The sequence below is a fragment of the Strix aluco genome, chromosome Z (assembly GCF_031877795.1).
Source record: "Strix aluco isolate bStrAlu1 chromosome Z, bStrAlu1.hap1, whole genome shotgun sequence".
Lineage (NCBI taxonomy): Eukaryota > Metazoa > Chordata > Aves > Strigiformes > Strigidae > Strix > Strix aluco.
In genome coordinates, this window is record NC_133971.1 from 56631000 (window position 1) to 56654823 (window position 23824).

Sequence of the window (23824 nt, forward strand, 5' to 3'; positions counted from 1 at the left end):
TTTGTTAGTAAGCACGGCACTTGTGGTGGAGCGATCCCCAGTGCTGCCCAGCGCTGCAAATAAAGAATAACTGCTCACAGTTATACTCAATTCTGACTGTTGAGTGAAGATCTTTGTTTCAAAAAAAGAGTAGATTTAGATTTCTCATATGTTTCAGTTTGAAAAATAATAGTTGGTAATTAATAATTTCCTTAGTTTGCTGAACTGTTACCACTGAATATTTGCTAGGAACAAATTGCTCCACTACATCTTTAAAATGGTACTTTTGGCACAGTTCCCTAGAAAAAAAAAAAAAATTTCCTCTACATCATCTATTTTTTTAAAAGTTGTACAATGAAATTAGACAGAGCTTTACTTGCAGAATTTCATGCTTCACATGCGACTAATTAGCAGAAACGAGCTGAAGAAGGGAGCAGTTCAGCAAACATGCCTTCATGACATTCATGTAGTATTAAGAAAATTCTAGTGCACCTCCTAAGCTGACTCCCATGCAGCTCTCCCTTGTACTTCTTTAAATATGTGTGTAACAAAGCCAGCTGGATGCTCCTTGAGGATTTCCAGCCACCATGTCCAGAAACAGAAAGAAGTTTGCAGGTTTTGCTTGAATGCGTAGCTGCCACTGGAAATTTAAAATCCTCCTCTACACTGTTAGCTCCCCTCTTTTTTTTCTGCCAGTAATGTTTAGCTATGCAGATGAATCTAAATTTTTCACAGGTATTGGAGAAGAGTTTGAGGAGCAGTTATAGTGTGAATTTTGCTAACAAATTTTGATAATTCACAATGGGGAAAAAATATTTTCACATTTAAGAATTGAAAAAAAAACAGGTAAAGGCAAACCAGAGTGCTAAAACCCTAGGGTTTGCTAGCATCTATTTTACACAGAAAACACAGTGGCCTAGTTTCAGCTCTTAATTTTAATTGACCTGGACATTTGGTTCTGGGTTTTTTTTTATTAGTATGTTACACAAATCCACACAAACTGTGCACTGAATCATAATGCAGTTTTTCAAATCTAAAAGTATGTCCTAATGTGCAATTAAATAATAAATTTGCTTTTGAATTGCTCAGCAGTGATCTGTTCCCCACAACCTGTACTGCTAACACATACGTAGTCTTTCAAACAGGCTCCGACATACGTGTTTGAATGGCAAGATAGAAATCAACAGTCCCTTCTCTGTACCATGATCCACACTTAATCCTAATCCTTTATAACATGCCAGACAGTAACATGCCAGACAGTACTGACCTAAAAGTTCTGATAAAACATAAATAAATCTAGCTTTGGCAAGCAAGAAGCTGTTGCAGTTTACTGCACTGATCTATAAATCCTCATTAACTACTACAGTGCAGTGCTTAATGAGAGAACTACTTAATCAAGATGCTTCCCAAGGAATCAATTTACACCTAATGATATTTGTGGCAAGGACAGCTCCTTAATTGGTATGGTTATTTCAATCTTATCTCTTGCTCCACTATCATTACCCTTATTCCCTCAAAAAACACCTTGCAAAATGTGCTGTTATAAGAAATCTAAAGCCTATTTTTCAAGCTCAACACTAGCAATAGCCTATTACAACACCTGCAATGACGATAATGAAAGCTGTTTCATAAAACCCTGTGGCAATTACAGCTGTGTACACTCTGCTCATAATGCAGGTTTTAAAAGGAGATTAATCATGCTCTGATCCTCAAACTAGACTGATAAATCATGATGATGTCACACAATGATTCACACTTCAGATGACTCATACAGCCAGGATAATTAGCAGGTCTTCTGCAAGTCTCCTGTTCAGTGAGTGAGCACATTAGGGGAGTGAGGACTCCTGTTGTATGAATGAAAAAGGAAGTGTGGAGAAACAAGAAAATTCATACTGCAAATCAAGTAGTATTAGATGCCTACCCTGACTAATTTGCATATTTAATTTGAGACACAGGTTTCCTCTTAGCTGTGACCATGTTTTATTAAATACCCTGCAGTTTTATGATACAAGTAAAAATCCTCTTTAAATGTTTTAAGTTTGCCTTTGTACATGTATGTAAATTATTAGTCTTTAAAAAAAACCCTTATGATATAGCAAAATGTTTTTCCAGCTTCCATACAAAATAGCACTTTTTCTCTGCTGGTAGAAGACATTAAAATTTTTACTGTATTAAGTGGTTTGTGTAACTTTTACAAAGTTGTATATAAAAAACTTGAAAGTATGCAAAAATTCCAAAGTACACTGACAGCTAATGCTCTGCGAATACTTTATTACACAAATTACATTCAGCTTCTGAAAATAGTGTTCTAACAGTGATACCATCTAAAAATAAGACATCCCAGAAACACATGAAGTTAGGAGGAAGAAGAAGAATTAAATAGAGACTTTTTTCTTTCCTTCAATGCAATATAATGTTAGTGATTTTAAAAAAATAGAAGAAGATTTAGCAGCTTCATTTTCTTGTGGCACTGTATTTTCTCTGTACTGCAACAGGTTAAGGACATTGAAGAGGAAAGGCACAAAACAGAAATTGGCAACTGAATAGTTATGGGAAAAATATTTTGATGAAGCAGATAGTAAGACTTATTTACAAGATCCCCAAATCGAGATGAGAAAATACTACTGCTTTAAATCAGTGCTGCAATTAGAAGACTGTTTGCTTTAATAAGATGTTCACATAAAAAACAACGTCACTGATATGGAACTTCCATCCACTCCTCCACTTAAAAAACAGAACTAAAACCAAACAAAAATTAAAGGAACCAGTGTACAGCCCCACATAGACTAGTACAGTTTACAATTAAATACACAAAATCTTAAACGTGCTTAAGGAAAAAGGAATCTGACATTCTGGATTGAATCGTATAATGGAAAACTCAAAGGCTGGTTTCACGATGATGAAGATGCTGGTGGAGGTGCTGAACACTCTTCCTCTGAATCTGTGCCATCATCTTCATCTTTTTCTTGATCACTTCCTTCAGTGCTTAGTCGGTCAAACCCTTTTCGGCTATAGCCTTTGTGACTAGCAAAGAAGTTCCCAAGGTTAAGGCCACCACCGCCTTTCCCTGTGGAAAGGAAAGGCTTGTCATAAGGTTTGCTTCACTGTATGGGGGGAATAAAAATCTATCTACTCATTCAACAGTATAGTGGAGATTATTTTAAGTGTCCTTCCAGAAACTGTTTTTAAAGATCAGCACATGAGTCACAAAAGCGAAGTACAGAGATTATAAAAGAGGAAGGAAATTAATCTCTGAAGTAGACGTTTCAAACTATTTTTTCAGCACTCACAGTTTCATTAAGCCTTTACACAGGCTATTTGTGTTTCCACCAGTTTGCCCTTAGTCTCAAAGTGCTTCACTTCATTCACCAGATCCACAAATAACTATTATTACAGCTAGTGCTCTCCCACTGGTAGTAACACATCCTCTTCAGCAGGCAGATAATGACGTATGAAAGGTGTCATAAAAGACATTTCCACAAAACACCTGAGGTTTGTCCCCAATCCTTCCTCTGAGAAAGTTCCATCAAATCTGTTTTTCAACTATAAGTGAATACAGAAAAAAACCTCCAGTTACTGAGTTCTTAGAAGTTCTCCACTGACTCAGACTCACCTCTAAGTCTGCCTAAAATTCTGCCTGAACTTGAATCAAGTTTGTGTTCTCCATCAGCTGAAAAATAAGGTAGATTTCGAAAATAAGATTAAAAAAATTATACAATTGAATAATTATCTGTATTTTCTCATACAAAGCACAGACATTCAACAAATTGATCAGCAGCTCTAAGAAGCCAAACTAATACTTTCCAGCTTCTTGACTGAGGTGAAATTATAATTCCTAACAAAAGTATTGTAGTACGGATGTTCAGTTTATGCCAATTCAGCCATTAAGAAGATTCACATATAAGTTATTTCTGAGAATTTAATTCCCTCAGCTGTTCACTTATGTTATTGTTAAGAGTTACAGGAAGGACAAGAACCTTGTCATTTAGAATATGCACAACTACATTCTAGCACACTGCAAAATACAGCTTGACATTTGAAATGGTATAGTTTCCACTCCAAGAAACTGGGTTTCTGGAAGACAGTGATCTGTGAATTTCTTCAGGTATTTTGGAGGAATTTTCTCACCCCCCTCACAAACTATATCCTCCTCCCTGGTAATTCTTTCCATCCTTCATCTGAAGAAAAATTTAATGGCATGACCAAAATGTCTTTTCTTACACACTACTCAGTTTCCATAAATTTGTGCAAGAAGTTTACTTTTACCAATGTAACTGTATCATTACACAGTAAATTAAAGCACTGCTTGAATCCAAATTGAATACAAACATGTTATTATAGATCATGTCCATTAACAGAGCACTGCAGTAGTCTAGAGTGTTAGCACATTTGATGTGCTAAACTTGTATGAACAGAGAGACAGGAAGCTGCAACTCTTCAAATAAAATACATCCAGTTCAGTTGCACAGCAATATTAGATTGCTGAATTACCTACTCTGTCGTAATATGTCCTAGTCAGTGGCTGAACTGTGTTGTCTATTTCTATGTACATTTTCTTCTCTTATGAGAATAAATTGATAAAACTATTTATATAATACAACATAACAAGTGTAATGATCAAAGTCCTACTACAGTCTACCAGTTTATCAAAAATAATGTTATTATATAATATCAAGTAAGAGCAAATTTATGTAGCATTGTAAGTACCGATTAAAGCTCTTACAGCAATGGATAGAGGTGCATTATGGAAATGTCTGACTCACAAAATGCAGCAGGTAATAGTGAACGCTAATATATAATCTCTTGTAAATGTTATCTGATTGCATTTTGCTTATACCTTTATAATATCCATGAAGTCTTTTATTCTCAACAATTTAAAGATCCCAAACTGAAAATCAAACCAGAGTATTAAAATTTATGTATCTAGACAATAACATGAATATATTCTAGTTATTTCTGAGATACCAATTTTTGGCTTGACACCAATTAAAGTTTTAGATACATGTTCTGAATAGGTGGTGGTTTGAGAAGTGATATTAAAGACATAGGGGGATGCATTTGCTGTGTGCACACTGATTCTTAGTTTGTATGCAGTGTCACAGTAACTGTTGGGAAGGGTAAAGGGACAGTAAGTCTCTCCCTTTACACTCTCATCCCTCAGTGTTCCGTAATGTTCTGAACTGGAATAATAAAAGCCTGTTCTCTAGAGTTATTCATGGTTACCTCCATAGCCAGTTGTCTTCCTCCACCGAATAAATACTAAAATTGCCAGCAGGACAACAGCAGGGATAATTAGAAGAGTTGTAATAAGAACAAAGGAAACTCCAGTGCTGGCCTGTTGGACCAAATGTTGTTTTTCCTGCTTCTTTAGAGGGTCTGTTGATTCTGGGTTGTTTTTCAATCTGGCTTCTACAATTGTTTCTGATTCTTTGAAAAGAAGACAATTTCAGTATGTAATCCATATGCATCAAGCAACACAGAACAAGGCATTAAAGAACAAGCTAGAATACCTGAAGTGTTGAGTAACAAGGAAACAAAAGACAAACACTTATGGAGACATTTTTAGCTCTTGATGATGTGATCCCAAACATAAGGCAGAGAGAGTCTGAATGATATCACTCACTAGCAAAGATGCCCTCCCCTTTTCTTGAATGAGGATAGGAGAGGTGTCAGGGGGAGTTTTGTCCTAAAAAGTATCTATCATTTATAACAAAGGAAAATCCCCAAAAGATCTACTTTTGAAAATAGGTTGTGATGTAATATAAATTAAATATCTCCTTTTGATAACACCACTTCCACAAGAAATATATAAATTCAGTATATGCTATATTATCATAAACTAAAAGGAAAGCATTTGAATTTCTTTTTAATAAACTTGCAACAAAGGGTTAAATTTTCAGAATTGCCACAACCCCTGAAAGAACTTTGGCTCTGTAAATCTGGAGAACTTTTGAAAACTGCATCCAGTCATTCCTGACTAATTTGTTGCTTCTCTACCTACAAGAAGAAAAAACATTTCAAAAAAATCCTCTATGCTGTTTTGTGTGTGTATAAAGGATTATATGCTTTGTACTAACTTTTAGTGACTAAAACCATCCAGCTGTATATTTTAAAGTCTGACTTAACTGCACGTCTTAAGAAGTAGCTGCACCAGAATCACACTCTGAATCAACTGTTTTGATTCTGTATCAAACTTAAAATGATGTTCTATTCTGAAAGAATAGCAGATGCTTGTTTAAACTTAACACTAATACAATGATAACACTGATACAATGATAACATGCCTTCTGCTCAAGTAGTAGTTATAGCCAAGAGCAATTTTCCTCCACCATCTTGCACAACTCTGGGCAAAGCTACAGTTCTCCACATATTTTCCCCCACTTCAGCATTGCAAGCAATAGTAACAGTCTGTCACCAGGAAGCTGTGAAAGTGCAGGCCACTCCTGTCCATTCATTAAGCAGAGGATGACAGAAAGTCCATTGGCTATCTGTTTTTCAAGTGGAGTTGAAAGACGTTCATTTCATTCTACATACCCTAAACAGTTTTAGAGATTGTTACTTAAAAGTGTTTCTTATCCTGGTGATACTATTGTATTTTTCTCTGTAACATTAGAAGTGTCAGCTAGCATGCTATCTTCTTAAAGAAAGACAAAATGCATTAATATATCCCTAGATTTGTTGTACTGTGGATGCTGTAATGTCCACACTTTGGAGTGCTTCAGGAGGGCTGATGTACCAACAGAGATACAACAGAAGGATAACAGTTTTGTCAATAAGGATTTCATTGTTTTATAATGTCAGCCTCCTTTATTCTACTTTATTCTATATGCTTGCAATTGGCAGTTGGGATCTTTTGGTGTTTTCCTCCGTCTGCATATACATGGCTAAAGCAAACCACACAAGCTCTGGATTCAATCAAATTAAAACAGTTAAGAATGTTTGAACATTTTATAAAGGCCTCTCCATAGCCTGGTACTGTTTTTCTGAAAGGGAAATTAACTTTTCCTTTTCAACATAAAAGACCTACGTAACAGAATACAAATGGTTAAAATTACTTTTAATGTTCCTGAATTGGTATTTTACCGCTTTCAATCTCCTCTACATGTATTTCTTTATCTCCTTATATTAAGTTTCTACATGATTTTATTTTCTTTTTTCATTTTCATGCAGATAAATTGAAAAAAAAAGCAGCAAATCTAGGGAAATAAATCTAAATAGAAAAAATGGGTTTTTTTTGCCATATGGTGTGACAGGCAAGGCTATGTACTGAAAGACTATGTAGAAAGATAAACCAATTGCCATTTCAAGTAACACTTTTTTGGTGGTTTAGGGTAGTGGAGCAGGGGGTAGTGTGATGGGGAGTAACTATCACAGTTACATTTCAGAGCTATTTCTGCATCTAAGGAAGCTGACGGAGATACCAATCTGGACTGTACCAGATGGTGGTACAGAATTAATCCAGTAGTTAAATTTTTACCTTAGTGTCTGTAAAACACTTGCCATCACTGAAAATCAAGTGTTTAGACTGGCTGTAAGATAGCATCTACTAGGTAACACTGTTACAAGCTGCTTTCTAGTGCTTCCTATGCCAGCTCATTTTATCTGTATGAAATGATAGTGAAAATGAAACAGACAAACTAGTTAGCATTTTTCCCTCCAACTTGGCAGAAGCAGTCCTAGTCTATGTGATAAATACTGGTTCTTCATTTCCATTACGAATTCGACTAACCTTTTATTTCCTGTACCTCAATACCAGCCTTTTTAACTGACCGATGTTCCATTTCTGTAAAACAAAATTATTCTTCAGGACAACTGACATTTCAGAAAGACACTTAGTGACATTTTCCTGCTAGCTTTCTCAAATGTACAGTACAATCCTACAGTAAACAATCCCATCAGCATCTGAACTTCACCAAGTAGAGTCAATACCTCACAAGGCCATGGAAAAAAGAGTGAGCTTGATTCATGGAAGGTGTTTGCAATAATTAACTCTTATGCCACAGCAAGATTTTATGGGCACAGGTAAAGGTTCAGGAAGTCCCACAAAAATAAAACTGTTCATTACAATAAAAAACATGATGGATTAAAGGCTGGCTGAATCAGGGCTCCTTAGCTACTGCAGTTTTATACTGCAGCAAAAGCTAAAAAAGAAAATTATATACAAGGACTTTCCTCATCTAACCTGTAAGTGATGAATAATTGCATTCTTTTTTTTGTTCTCATGTTTCTCTGAATAAAAGCCTACAAGTGTTCTTGTTCAGGTTTTTTTTGCTGGTTGACTAACACCCTGAAGCCTGAGGCTTTCTTTCTCTGTCATACATTTTTTTATCCAATACAACGTAACAGTGGATTATGTTTTTATTCCTGTAAAATATCTAATATCTCTCAGAATCCTACTAAATTGATGTCTGACTAATCAGGTCCCTCTCCTTGAAGTGATGTTGCTTGTCTTACGGGTTACTAGATTAAAACTGTGAAGTGTTCCACTTTATGAAAATAGGACTTCAAATTACACTAGATTCATTTTCTAAGAGATAAATACTCCTAAAGAAATGACTATAAATTTTAAGCTGACTTGTGTTTTTACTTCAACCCCTGGGAATTTCCTGTATGAAAACCTATCAAAGGAAGCAGTTGACTTCTCAGCTAATGATACATTAAAATTACTAAAATGCTAGAGAGTCATGCTTTTGTTCAAGCAGGTACTGACATGACAAGGGATGGATCAACCACGAGACAAATGCATTTTGATTCCTCCTGCAACAAACAAACTCATGCACTCAGGACTCTTCTTTGACAAGAGCATTCAGCAGTGCTGAAAAATGGTCTTTTAATGAAAACTGAGCAGTAGCACACAACTTCTGCAGGCAGAGTTTGTAGCATACTTGTCATTAAGCCACAAGGTTCTTGGCCAGTGGTAATCAGATAAGTGGTACTGATCTGAAGATACAAAATGTGAAGTTGTGACATTAAGAACAAAAAGAACATACTTTCTGTGGATGCAAACTTCCACACTGCTCTGGCTTGAACATCTCCAATGAATACTGTTTTATCTTCTGAAGCAACAATATCATGTGGCATCTCAAAGCTCTGTGAAGATAAGCAGTCACAGATTACTCTTAAGTGTCTACACATTAATGAGGCCTCCTTAACACTGAACTTGAGACTGGTCATATTCAGTCCTTAGGCTGGAAAACACAGCAAGTGCTGGTGTGAAGAGAGAGGAATTCCATTTTTAGTGTATGTTTGCCTTCTCCAGTGATAACATGGCGATAATTTGATGTATTGATGCTAAACAATTTTTATATTTATAATATTGTTGAGGTTTGAACTCAGCCGGCAGCCAGACGGCACATGGCCAGCCGTTCACTTTCCCCCCTCCCCGGTGAAATAGGGGAGAGACAAAAAGAAGAAAATTTGTAGGTTGGATAAAAAGAAAGAATTTACTAAATATAACAAGAGAACAACAGTAACAATAGTGAGTCCAAAAGAAACGGGTAAAATGCAGCAGTGGCTTACCGAGCGCGGCGACCGCCTCCCACAGCAACGTGTGACTGGGTACCTGAAAACTGCGCCCACCTGTATACCCTGGGCATGACATCACATGATATGGAATATTCCAATGACTGATCGGGACCTGGCCCTCTAGCTGTGCTCCCTCTCAACTCAGGGAAAGTTAACTCCATCCTGGCCAAAACCAGGATAGTCTCCACCCCTTATTCCATACCATTGACATTATGCTCAGGTTCCAAATACATCCCAAGGAATCACCACCCCTTTTTTCCCTAGGTCTCACAGATATCATTCCCTTAGTCTATGGACCATGCTTCCACAATGTCTGCTGAGTTCATTTAGTCCATAACTTTGGGGTCCATCTGTCATGGCAGTCTCTAAGGCTGGAGGAATGAGGTGGAGTTGGCTCAGTCGGTGGAGCAGGAGGCTTTGGATGTGGCAGGAGGATGTTGCGGGGCACCAATTGCAATAACAGGGTTATTTGACAGTTCGGTTCATTGGCTATTCTCACCTAAAATCAAATCTCCCTGAGGCACACATCGGACTTCTCTGTCCTTCTGCATTACCCACCAAGTGCACCCAGGTCCTTGGGCAAAAGTAATCCCAGTCATGGGTTTACCTTTACCCAATGCAGGAGTAACCCAGACGGTCTTCCCCAACATATTCCTAATGTGCTTTATCCCTATCCATGGTATGTAGGAGGTTTGATTGAGCAGGGCCAGCTTGCTTGGCAGATCCTCTCGTATTGACTAACTGGGTTGCTTTTGCTAAATGCACGTCTCAATGTTTGAAAGTTCCACCACCCATTGCTCTCAGTGTAGTTTTCAGCAATCCATTGTATCGCTTCATTTTCCCAGAGGCTGGTGCATGGTAGGGAATGTGATATATCCACTCAATGCCATGTTCTTTGGCCCAGGAGTCTATGAGGTTGTTTCGGAAATGCGTCCCATTATCTGACTCAATTCTTTCTGGCGTGCCATGCCGCCATAAGACTTTCTCCTCAAGGCCTAAAATGGTGTTTCAGGCAGAGGCATGGGACACGGCATGAGTTTCCGACTAATCAGTGTCTGCTTCCACCATTGTAAGCACATAGTGTTTGCCATGCCGAGTTTGCGGGAACGTGATATAATCAATCTGCCAAGCCCCCCCGTATTTATATTTTGACCACTGTCCTCCAAATGGGCTTTAAATGTTTGGCTTGCTTGATCGTAGCACATGTCTCACATTCATGGATTACCTGTGCAATAACATCCATGGTTAAGTCCACCCCTCGGTCATGAGCCCATCTACATGTTGCATCTCTTCCCTGATGGCCTGAGGAGTCATGGGCCCAGTGAGCCATAAATTGTTCACCCTTATGTTGCCAGTCCAGATCTACTTGAGACACCTTAATCTTGGCAGCCTGATTCACCTGTTGGTTGTTCTGATGTTCTTCAGTGGCCTGGCTCTTGGGTACATGAGCGTCTACATGGTGTACTTTCACAACCAGATTCTCTCCCCAAGCAGCAATATCTTGCCATAATTCAGCAGCCCAGATGGGTTTGCCTCTGCGCTGCCAGTTGCTCCATTTCCACTGCTGTAACCACCCCCACAGCGCATTTGCCACCATCCATGAGTCAGTATAGAGGTAGAGCACCGGCCACTTTTCTCGCCCAGCGATATCCAAGGCCAGCTGGATGGCTTTCACCTCTGAGAATTGACTTGATTCACCTTCTCCTTCACCAGCTTCAGCAACCCCTTGTGTGGGGCTCCACACAGCTGCTTTACACTTTTGATGTTTCTCCACAACACGACAAGACCTGTTGGTAAACAGGGCATATCCCTTCTCATTATCCGGTAGCTCAGTATATGGTGGGGCCTCTTCAGCACGTGCTACCTCTTCCTCTGGCATCATTCCAAAATCTTTGCTTTCTGGCCAATTTGTGATCACTTCCAATATTCCTGGACAGCTGGGGCTCCCTATCTGAGCCCGTTGTGTGATTAATGCGACCCATTTACTCCACGTGGCATCAGTTGCATGGTGTGTAGAGGGGACACTCCCTTTGAACATCCAGCCCAGAACTGGCAGTCGGGGAGCCAGGAGGAGCTGTGCTTCAGTCCCAATCACCTCTGAAGCAGCTCGGACCCCTTCATATGCTGCCAGTATCTCCTTTCCGATTGGAGTATAGTGGTCTTCTGATCCTCTGTATCCCCGACTCCAAAACCCCAGGAGTCGACCCCGAGTCTCCCCAGGAGCTCTCTGCCGGAGACTCCAGGTAGGGCCATTCTTCCCGGCTGCAGTGTAGAGCACATTTTTAACATCTTGCCCTGTCCGAACTGGTACGAGGGCTACTGCATGAACGATTTCTTGTTTAATTTGTTCAAAAGCTTGTTGTTGTTCTGGGCCCCATATAAAATCATTCTTTTTCTGGGTCACCTAACAGAGAGGGCTTACAATCTGACTGTGATTTGGAATTTGCAGTTTCACGAAACCCACAACACCCAAGAAAGCTTGCGTTTCCTTTCTGTTAGTCAGTGGGGACATAGCTGTTATTTTATTAATCACCTCCATTGGAATCTGACGATGTCCATCTTGCCATTTTACTCCTAAAACTGGATCTCTTGTGCAGGTCCCTTGACCTTACCATGCCTTATGGCAAAACCAGCTCTCAGAAGGATTTGGATTTTCTCCCCTTTCTCAAAAACTTCTTCTGCAGTATTACCCCACAAAATGATGTCATCAATGTACCATAAGTGTTCTGGGGCTTCACCCTGTTCCAGTGCAGCCTGGATCAGTCCATGGCAAATGGTGGGGCTGTGTTTCCACCCCTGGGGCAGTCGATTCCAGGTGTATTGGACACCCCTCCAGGTAAAACCAAACTGTGGTCTGCATTCTGCTGCCAGAGAGAAGGATGGAGAAAAATGCGTTGGCAATATCAATCATGGCGTACCACTTGGCCACCTTCGACTCTAGTTCATACTGAAGTTCTAACTAACGGTGGTGTGACTTCATTCAGGCCACGATAGTCCACTGTCAATCTCCACTCTCCATTAGACTTTCACACTGACCATATGGGGCTGTTAAAGGGGGAGCTTTGCTGATGACTCCTTGGCTCTCTAGCTGATGAATCAGTTTATGGATAGGGATTACAGAGCCTCGATTGCTGTGGTATTGCTGTCGGTGCACAGTTGTGGTGGCAGCTGGCACCCGTTGTTCTTCGACCCTCAGCAACCCCACAACAGAAGGATCCTCTGAGAGACCAGGTAACACAGACAGCTGTTTAATTCCTTCTGTTTCCAAGGCAGCTATACCAAAAGCCCACCGATACCCTTTTGGGTCCTTAAAATACCCTCTTCTGAGATAATCTATACCAAGAATACATGGAGCGTCTGGGCCAGTCACAATGGGGTGTTTTTGCACTCTTTTCCACTCTATTGGAGGCTCACCTTGGTCTCCAATACAGTCAACTGTTGAGACTCTCCTGTCACTCCTGAAATACAAATGGGTTCTGCCCCTTTAAAATTTGATGGCATTAGGGTGCCTTGAGCACCAGTGTCCACTAGAGCCTTATACTGCTGGGGGTCAGATGTGCCAGGCCATCAAATCCACACAGTCCAGTAAACTTGGTTGTCCCTGTCCTCTGCCTGGCTGGAGTCTGGGCCCCTCTAATGTTGATCATAATACCCGTTAACGACAACTGGGTTAGTGTGGTGTGCATGGGTTTCAGCCTCATCTTGATCACTCACTTCTTGTGAATACAAGTCAGAAGTTCTTCTCATAGGATTGTGAGCAAAGTCGATGTTTCTGCTCTGTTTGGGCACTTGATTACTGCAAACCAGAGCAGCATTTCTCCTAAAAGAACCACGTTGTGTACTTGTTCTTCCTGCCAGCTCGCATACCCGCTCTTCTAGGAGGTAGGTAGGTTTTCCATCCCATTTCTTCATGTCTTCTCCATAGTCACACAGGCAATGCCACAGCTTCCCCCGTGGTGTGTACCGGTTCTCTCGAGTAGAGAAACGTCTGCTCCTGATAGCCGAGATTCTGGTCCGTGTAGGTGGGGGAGTAGGAAATGTCCTCTTCAAATTGCTGGAAACCTTGAGGTAGTTTCTCCACAGCTGCGAGGAGGGGGAAAGAGAGACTTCCTTCATATTGTCATAGTCAGTGAGCCAGTTCATCCACTGTTGGTCACTCTTCGTTTCTCCAGTCCATTACTGCTAATTCATTGGCATATGATGAGGGTGTGCTCCGTACAAACTTCCTCCACATGGGCCCGGTGCATTGGACCTCATCTGGATCTGTGGGTAGCTGTGCATTATCTGGGTCATAGTAAACTCTCTCCCGCACAGCTAGCTCCCTCAAGTATTGAATGCCTCTCTCCATAGTGGTCCACTTACTTGGATGACATACAACATCTTCCTTGAAGGGATACCTCTCTCTCACACCTGACAGAAATCACCTCCAGAGGCTAAGATTTTTGTGTCTCCTTTCCAATGGCTTTGTCAATGCCCCCTTCCCTAGACAGGGATCCCAGCTGCCTGGCCTCCCTGCTCTCTATTTCCATGCCACTGGCCTCACTATCTCAGCACCAGAGCAGCCAGGTAACGAGTTGCTCACCTGGATGGTGGCTGAAATCTTTTCTTACATCTTGCATCTCGCTCAGGCATAAGGATTGGGTGACTATCACTGTCTCTGACTCCTCCTCCTGTTCTCGTGATGGGCTTGGTTCATCATCACCCTGTACACTGTGAGGGGATTTTCCTGTGTATTTCTTCTTCTGTATGGGAGCAACTGACACCGTCATGGGTTGGTTCTCTGGTTCAGCTGCAGCACCCGTCCTCGGGCTTGTAGTGGCTGCAGTTTCTGTTACTTTGTTACCAGGTGCAGAGCCCTTCTCTTCCTCTTGAGGGTGCTGAACAATGTTTAATAGCACTCGGTAAGGTGGGCTATGCCCCAGCATGTTGCAGTGAGCTGTGCCTCTCTAGAATTACCCGGGTGACAACATACTTTTTGCAAATATTCCACTAGTTCGTCAGGATTCTGCACCTGTGCAGGAGTGAAGTTCCAATACACCAGAGGTGCCCACTGTTCTTGCCCATTCTACTCCATACCCCCAGTCACTCATAATTCCCCAGCCTTGGGGTAGGTTTCCAAGTGATAATCTTAGATAGTTGCTTAACCATAAACAAAACCAGAATCATATTCAGGAACACACTAGCTCCTAGCAGCATGGCAACCATGTTTATGTCAACATTCCAAAGATATCTGAACTCCCCAAATTTCTCAAACACAACTGTAAATAGCCCCAGGGCCGATGACTGCAGCTATCATAGATGAGCATCACATAGTACAACAGAAATAAAATTTTAACCCAACTCTCACTGAAGGTGAGCAACAGCATGGCAAACATGTATTGCAAATGAGGTGATAAGATCTTAAGGAGTCAAGCATTCAACATCTTACCCGTTTTGTTGTTATCTCAAAAAACCTCAGTGCCCCATGTTGGGTGCCAGAAACTGTGGAGGTTTGAACTCAGCCGGCAGCCAGACGCCATGTGGCCGGCCGTTCACCTCCCCCTCCCCCCTCTGGTGAAATAGGGGAGGGACAAAAAGAAGAGAATTCGTAGGTTGAAGAAAAAGAAAGAATTTACTAAATATAACAAGAGAACAGCAGTAACAATAGTGAGTCCAGAAAGAAACGGGTAAAATGCGACAGTGGCTTACCGATCGCGGTGACCGCCCCCCACTGCAACACGTGACCGGACACTGGAAAAGGGCGCGTGCCAGAGAGAGCCCGCGCCCACCTGTATACCCTGGGCATGACATCACATGGAATGAAATACTCCAATGATTGATTGGGATCCAGACCTCTAGCTGTGCTCCCTCTCAACCCAGGGAAAGTTAACTCTATCCTGGCCGAAACCAGGAGAAATATTTATATTCATATTCTTGCATTCAAATTTATCCTGTGAAATATATATTTAAAAAATCATGGAACTTTGTATAAAGCCCACATATTTAGTTCTTGTCAGAGTTTGTATGAAACACAGCTATTTGCAATACTCAGAAAAAATTAACTCTAATATAAGTTAAAATTGGACTGCAAATAACAGACTCTAAGTGTTAACCAGAAATGGGAACCTAAACGTTAATTTTTCAGTCTAATACAATCTATGGAAACTTTTTTTTAAAAATGAACATAATTTTTATGTACAATACTGTATGAACGACATTTAGCCTTAAGATCTACACTTATCTTCTGTAAAGAAGGGATGTAACCATACAGTTGAATATTATTTCTGCTTAGGAATATACCCTATTTTTTCACAAATTACTAGCATCTAAATATATGTATATTTCAAGGCATTCATTCTTCTCTTAAATTAGCTTTTAAGAACTGTCTGACAGCAATAAAATAGGCTTATCCTGACTGAAGGTATTATCTGTAGGAATCATCTTGAGGGTAGTATAATTTTCAAATGTGTACCACATGTAGAAGCTAAGACCCCAAATTCTAATGTCTTTATTAAGTTAATACTATAAAGAATTCCAATTGAATACCTTACATTATAAAACATCTTATTTTCTGTAGTAGCCTGATGAAAGTTGGACAAGTAGGATGTTACCAACATTTTAATATCTATAATTATATGCACCAGGCACTCTGCACAATACACTACCTTTCTAAGTGGAATGAAAGTATCAATTATTTCTCCAGTAGAGAAGTTCATCACAAATCCTTGAACGGGTTCTGCTTCTCCAGGATAAGGCATTCCATTAACTGCAAAGAGGAGACCACCTGCAACAACATTAGATTTGCTTTAACAACCCACACATAGCAAACTACAGTGAAGATGAATTATAATCATATAGATGAAAAAAAGGCTGTCTGAGAGAAAGAGAGATAGACAGAAAGGTAACTCAGCAGGAAACTAAATCACAAGAGGAAAGTTAAGTAAGCCATTACAGGTGAAAATTTGGCATTTAAAGAGATGCACACTTTGTCCAAATCAGAAGAACATGCAAGGCAATATTTTACAGATTGGTTAAATGCAAAAAGAATGTGAAAGCATTAAAAAAAAATAATCTGAAGAATGCTTTGCTAAGTATGCTTGATCTGACAAGGGAAAGTTCTTCAAATATACAAAAAGCAGAAAGTCAGCTAGGGAATCATTGGGACCACAAGAGGAAAAGCTGTGAAAGGGGAAGTCAGGGATGAGTGGCCTGTGGCAGAGAAGCTCAGTTTTTGTCAGTTTTTTCTGTTGAATATGTTGGGGAGATTCTGGCACTAACATTTTTTTTTGTAGCAAAGAGGTCAGAGGAGCCAGCTCAACTGGAAGAAGATACACAAAAGGTGTTAGCTAAGTCAGAGGTTAATAATTCACCAGGTTTAGATAGCATTCACTCAAGTTCAGAAGGAAGTCAAACGTGAAATTACGGACCTCATGCCAAGCTGAATAACCTAGCACTGCAAACAGCCACTCTTCCAGAAGACTAGGTGACTGCCAAAGTAATGCCCATCCATAAGAAGGGCTCAAAAGGGTTCCTGTGAACTACATGTAAACAATTCTGGCATCCATCCCCGGTAAGATAGTAGAATCCGTAATGAAGAATAAGGCATGGGTGAGTGTGGCCTGTTGGAAACAAGTTGGTATGGCTTCTCTAAGGGGAAATTATGCCTCACCTCTGAATGGGGAGAAAAAGCACATAGGTAAAGGAGATTCTATAGACATACTTGGATTTTCAGAAAACCTTTGACGAGGTTGTGCATCAGAGGTTATTAAAGAATGTGAGTTGTCACAGGTCTGAATGAAAGATCCATTAATGAATAGGAAGCAAAGAGCAGAGCTTAAGGGCAGAGTTTATAATTTTTCAGGACAGAGAAGTCTGAGCAGTGTGATCCTGCAGGGATCAGAACCAGTAACAATTCCATTCAATAGTCTTCATCAGTGACCTGAAAAATGGGGTGATCAATGGCATCTCCCAGTTTGAGGAAGATACTGAGTTCTGCAGAGTAGTCAAAAGCTTGATGATATTGGAAAAAGTCTGGAAAGACTTTTTAAAAGATGAGTTGTCAAACTGATGGCAGAAGAGCTTCAGCAAATACTAATGGCGAGTGATGTTTCTGCAAAAAAATAATCTAGATCATGCCTACATGATGAGTGATAAAACATGATTTGGCTTGGAACTGACACTTACAACTCAAGAAAGACATCTCCAAGCCAACACTGAAAGGTCTCTGAAATCTTTAGTTCCATGTACAGTGACAGCCAAAATTTCAACTGAATGTTGGGCATCATCAAGAAAAGAATTAGGAATGGAGGGAACAGTTCTGCCCCTATGCAAAAACTTAGCAAGCCCACATCTTGGGTACTGAGTACTGGTTTACTCTCTGCATCTCAAGAAGGTCCTAATGAAATTAAAGATGCTAGAAGAGAAAGGCAACTACAGTAGGCAAGGGGCTGAAGCAATTAAATGGCTTATTGGGAGACACTAAGGTGGCTTGGGGTTCTTAAGTTTGGAGAGGAGAAGGCTAAGAGGCAGCAGGTATGGGGAGTGTGGAACTGTTATCCACCAACTCCCAAAATACTGGGACTGAGAGGCACTCAATGAAACTGGGTCACTTTTTTGAATTAAAAAAATAAAGTAGGTATTGACCTTCTGAAGCCTGTAGCTGCAGGAAGTCAAGGAGGCAGACAGTACAAGCCAGTTCAAAATGGGATAAGGAAAACTCATGGGCAATAAATCTACAGAAAGATACTTCAAAGAAGAGGTAAGGAGCTACCTCCTAACACCCTTAAATAAAGTGCTTGTGAATGCATGAGGAGTAGGAGAAGAATGGACCACAGAATGCATCCAGGCTTACATATTCTCCTTAGAATGCCTCTGTTGCTGATATTGTCAGAGACAGAGCTATAGCTGTCAATTATCTCATCCAGTAAAGCATTTATTGTCAGATGCAAGAGAAAGAACCTTGCTATTAAATTTGATATCAACTACAGAGTCAGGAGCCTGACGTGACAAAATTCCTTGTCCAGTTCTTGACATTTACATTACCTTCAGGATCAGTATTAAAAATATATAACCCAAAAACTTAATACAGTTATTGTTAACCAGATTGTGATATTAAAACCCACAATTTTTTCAATTTTTTTCTTTCAGATTTTTTGTTTGATGAAACCAAAAACTTTTCTTGATCATTGGAAACCACTTTATTTTGCTCTCTTCAATGGAGCTTGAAATGAATATTTTAAAATGTTATTATTAACTAATTATTGACTGTGCAGTCACTAGGAAGCACACAAGATCATCTACTTGTTGACATCACATTTAGGGAGTCTAATCAATCATTCTCAGAAGCAGAGATTTCATGCAAGCTTCCCTCATCCTGCAACTAGGAAAACAGGATAGTTCCAAAATTTTCCATTACATCAGCTCTACTTTGAAAGAGAATAAATATCTGGCCTAAGCAAATGTGATAGCACTCTTCATGAAATAACACTGTGTACTGTGACATACTGGCATAAAGCAACTACTTGAAATCCTAAAAACAGGAAAAAATTATTACCTGGAACATACGAAACTGCAAACAACTCTCTTCCGAACGATTTGTGTTTGATTTCTCTTATGAACTCCCCAGTCTCTAACATGAAGCACTGAATTCGACCGTTTTCCCTGTCTGCAACACACAGCTGACTGAAGTCAGGGATCAGGGCTAAGCTGTGAGGGATACGAAACTGTCCAGGTCTGGCTCTGCCTAAAGAAGTCTCTGCAATACAAAATATCCAGGTTTCTGTTAAAGTACACATTGAAACTATCAGTTTTGCTTAGAAACAGCAGTATGTCACTTAATGCAATATAACCCGGGGAAAATAATAAAGTCAGCTTGCTTTCTTCTCCTAGCAGTTTTACTTGTTTAGGTAGGTAAACTGTGGTAGTCTTTCGTGTTGTCTTTGTAAACTCTGAACTTACGAATTCACTATTTCCCTATAATATCTGGCATAGTTTTAATGCCTGATACATAAATCTGAGTCAGACAGAAATGTAATTATTCATAAAACCTGGAAGGTATTTCAGTAATAGAAATTTATAAATAAAAGTAATAGCAACATCAGCAATCTCATGGTTCACGATGAGTTCATGATAACGGCAGTATGGGTAAAGTACCAAGAGCTCTGACCAGTACCTTCTCCCCACTGCATCATGTACAATCCATTTGGAGAGAACTGGATGATTCGACTGTTACAGTAGCCATCAGAGACATAAATGCTGCCAGTGATTGGATCCACGGTCACATCAGTTGGTTGACAAAAATGATTTTTGTCACTGCCCGGTTCCAAAGCGACTCCTAACATCAGTAATGGTTCTTTGTCATATGCTCCCAGTTTAAAAACCTTTTTTTTTAGTCAATGGGAAAAAAGAGGTTTCAGTTATGGAAGGTGAAATATAAGAGGGATAACTGCCTATGGAACAGTATCTATTACTGTGTATAAAATAAATTTATATGCCAAACACAACCTTAATATATTGACAATGACACCTATAACCAGTTTTTCAGTAGTGTTGATTCTAGGAAATTTCTGTCTAAAATAAAATTTCCTGTGATTACAGCAAACAAATTCGTTTCACATTATAGATTTAAGTACATAGGAGAATCTATAAGCAAAGATGTAGCAGAAAAATCTGTTCTTTTTCAAAATAACCATTGTTTAAAATCAGGTAGCTTTATTTCTGAATACTATGTCCATGTAGGAAATTATTCAACACAACTATATTCCATGAAGGCCACAGGGGTCAATTTCTTTAGGCATATTCTTAATGTTTATCTTAACAGGCCTAGATAAATAATTTATGTCAAATCTCTAGGAAAAAAAAACCAACTCTTTTGGCAAAATATTAAGGTCCTGGTATTAAAGCTTCAAAAACATACCTGATGGAGAGCTACATCAGTGACCCAGAAGTTACTGTTCTTATCTATACTCAAACCATGTGGTAAATAAAATCTGCAAGCACAAACGTAGAAGAATCAAGTTAAAAACATCTTTCAGGAAGAGTGATGTAGATGTGAAGATTTCACTTTTTATCTACGGATCACAAATGCTGTACATATTAACTACCTGTAGTATTTAATGAAAGAGATAGCTTTACAGAATAGAATTTTCTTAACAGGAGCGTTTCAGCTCTGAAATTCAATTGATGTCTGGTATCTCAGTCAGGCTAATATTCAGTATGTTTAAGGACAATGCACAATACTCATGAGCTCTGCATTTCTGTTAATCTGGCTGATGAAACTATATGAATTGCTAGAAAGCACAGGTGTAAAGATGGTAAATTACTTTTATTAGTTGTTGATTTTGCAATTATTAATTAATTATTAATTTAAATAAAGAGGCTACAATCACACAATGTAATATAAAACACCTGTGAGAATGGGTTTGAGGACTTTTTGGAGTAAAATATACAGAAATGTTAGTCTATTAGTAAGAGCAAAAATAACTTACAGACTTTTGCCCATGGAATGAAGCAGTTTTGCATTACTTGGATTCAGGACAAGAATTGTGTTCTGTTCAATTGGTCCAAGTCCTCTTTGCTGATAAACAAACTTGCTGTCAAAAGAACTACAAAAAAATAGTTTGATAGAAAGCCAGCATTAGAAGACTCCACTGATGAACAATACACATGCAACTTAAAGCCAAGTTTTGTAGTTTAATTCCTGTGTGGGGTTATTGGCTTCTTTATTTCTTTAAATAAACCTTATTACACTACTGTATGATTGTAAGATTTATAGTATTGGATGTCTGAATTTCCTACTGAGGTTATGATTTCCAAACTAAGGGAGCACCAAATCAACACAGCAACAGTTAAGATAATCCTAAAGCAAGCAAGTAAAAAAACTCTTTTTTATTTTAATCTTCTTTGTTGTGGCAAATCAGAAATGGGAAATCAAACAATGTAGCCTAAGTGAAAATATAGCTAATCACCAGGGCATAATTGCCAGTAAAACCAGGTATACTTCATACTGTCTAAGGCAGTGTGTGCGTGTGTTTGTATATCTTTTGCATTTTCTGTTTTAAAACACAATTCAATATTTTGCTAGAGCTTACTATGATAAGATTCAGGTCTTAAGGTTCTTATCCTTTTTAGAGTGTGTTTGCAGAAGGCTATAGGATATGATGAGTATTTCTCCTATCCCCACAACTCTACTCTCAATTCTCAGGGTACATGGAATATATTAATAAACAACATTTAAACATGTCACTAATTCAGACATTAAGAACTAGGATTAACTTCCCAGAAGAGATTCATTAGGCATAAAATTATCACATGATTAGCAAAGAATAAAAAATATATTTGTCTGTACCCCTATGGAGAAGTTGGCTATTACTCTAACCTGTTGAAATATACATTCAGTATTTAATGAAGGTAAATAGAGAGTAAAATATTTTGAACAATATTTAAGTCTAAATGTTAGAAGATGGTGTTTGATGAAAAATGTGTGAATACAAGACATACTCCTGCCTCGCACCTTGTATTTTTAAATCCATTTGTTAATCCCAAGATAAATCCAGCTATGATTGATGCAACTTGGTAAACATGAATACACTTTGTAGTCACAGAGAAGGCTATGGATAAAGGTATTAAAACTTTATACTGCACAGTCATAGTAGCCTCACCTCTCCATAACATTAAATATTTATATGTCTGGAATTTTCAATGTGGAAACCAATACTGGCTTCATATATAACCAGAAAAATCTATGATGGATGTGCTTAAGTTTCTGCATAGGCTATGATTAAAAAATAATATTTAGATATTGCCAATATGTATGGTAACTATCTGTGACTATTTATTTTGTTTCTGACAGAAATCAGTAAATCCTTCTCAGTACGAATGGTTTAACACAAGGTGATAGTTACTAAAACACTCTACTGAGCCTTCCTAAACACTGCCATGATGCTACAGGGATACACAGGATAAATAGTACTGGCACACAATGGCCTACTGATGTGTACCTGCTTGTTTGACCATGGTTCAGTAGGTGTTGTTTTATTCTTTACCATTACTGACAGTAATCTTCCATAACAAGTTCTCTTGGTTTTAAACAGCTTTATTTAAAGGGAAGTCTAATACTCATAGGCACTTCCTCTAGGTATAGATGACCACAACTGGAGAACTAACACTGGACAGTCTGAACTAATATTATTAATGTTCTTAATAATCAGCACAACTAATCACAGAAGAGAATCTTAGTGATAGTAGGTATTGTGCAAAAAAACCCCACAGAAAACAAGACTGTATCTCTGGAGAACTATCTAGACAACTTTAAAAAATTATTTGCTTTCCTTATTATGATTTTCGTTCTTAGTAACAGTGCTGTGAGACTTCTAAGTATTCCCTGCTAACAACTACCCAGCTCTTCTTGGAACTGAGTGCTTTCAGTGTAAATAAGAGATTGTATAGTATTTTATGCAAAGGAAGCCTAGTGAACTTTGAAGTGAGTTTATGGGAGTGATCCTCCATGCATTTTCTCCCTGTAAAATTTCCTTTTCTAGGAGGAAGACTGGCATGCTACAGAAGCACTGTCACTCTTCTTCCCAGTGTTTGAGACCAGTTTCCCAGGTAGTCAATGTCCCTTTGTTTCAACTGATAAATGAGGACACAAATAATGCTGACTACTGCTAGCTTAAAAGAAGCAAGACCAAAACCAACCAACCAAAATAACTGAACACCTTACTATTAAATGTCACATTGCTCTGCAGCTTGGTTTTCCAATAGGTTCTGCAGTTTGATATCAAAGGACCAATAAAATATGCTCCATATGTCACTACTTCTAATTTAAAACCCCAATGTAATTCCATAGCTATTTCTCTACTTTACAGCTGGCCACTTCACACTAATACAAACAATTTATTGCTAAATCTAACGTCCTTCTGCTGGGCTACATATTAAATTTAGACAGACCACCTGATCTCATAACCCCTGAAGGCACAACACTGAGCCTTCACCATTGTGGTACGTGCTCTGCCTAAATTAACCTGCCTAGCCTGTTAAGTAACAAGAATGCAGTTTATATTCTTTCTTATGTCTTTTATAAGTTGCATGAATAGTACACATTTTTCATCACAAAGTGCAAAATAACTTCCAACTGATTCATTGCTTAGCCAGCTGAATAGTTCTAATTTTTTTCTTCTCAACAGCACATGCTGCAAAGAGCAAAGACTGTTCTGAAACTGAGGAGACGATGTGGTAGAAGAACCTGATTTATTTAAAAGGATTTTTTTAAAAAATCATGCACAGAAAGAATGCTACAGACACTAAAAAGCTGCTACTGTATTATAGAGCTTGCCTTTGCATA

The 23824-nt window shown here is 38.9% G+C and overlaps 1 protein-coding gene across 7 annotated transcripts in view; it reads right to left on the bottom strand.

Annotated features, from left to right (window-relative positions):
* Positions 1-2230: 2230 nt before the first annotated feature.
* PAM (peptidylglycine alpha-amidating monooxygenase) overlaps positions 2231-23824 on the bottom strand; it is a 151610-nt gene continuing 130016 nt past the window's right edge. For 5 of the 7 annotated variants that reach the window (XM_074812851.1, XM_074812848.1, XM_074812845.1 and 2 more), the window contains 10 exons: positions 20970-21086; positions 20399-20471; positions 19655-19862; positions 19037-19237; positions 16149-16267; positions 8970-9069; positions 7709-7762; positions 5203-5406; positions 3593-3649; positions 2231-3046 (listed from right to left, as the gene is read on the bottom strand). In XM_074812851.1, coding sequence (XP_074668952.1) covers positions 2871-3046; positions 3593-3649; positions 5203-5406; positions 7709-7762; positions 8970-9069; positions 16149-16267; positions 19037-19237; positions 19655-19862; positions 20399-20471; positions 20970-21086 — 1309 coding nt within the window. In that variant the 3' untranslated portion in view covers positions 2231-2870. The remainder of the gene's footprint in view (positions 3047-3592; positions 3650-5202; positions 5407-7708; positions 7763-8969; positions 9070-16148; positions 16268-19036; positions 19238-19654; positions 19863-20398; positions 20472-20969; positions 21087-23824) is intronic. The other 2 variants (XM_074812849.1, XM_074812850.1) reach the window with 2 other exon arrangements.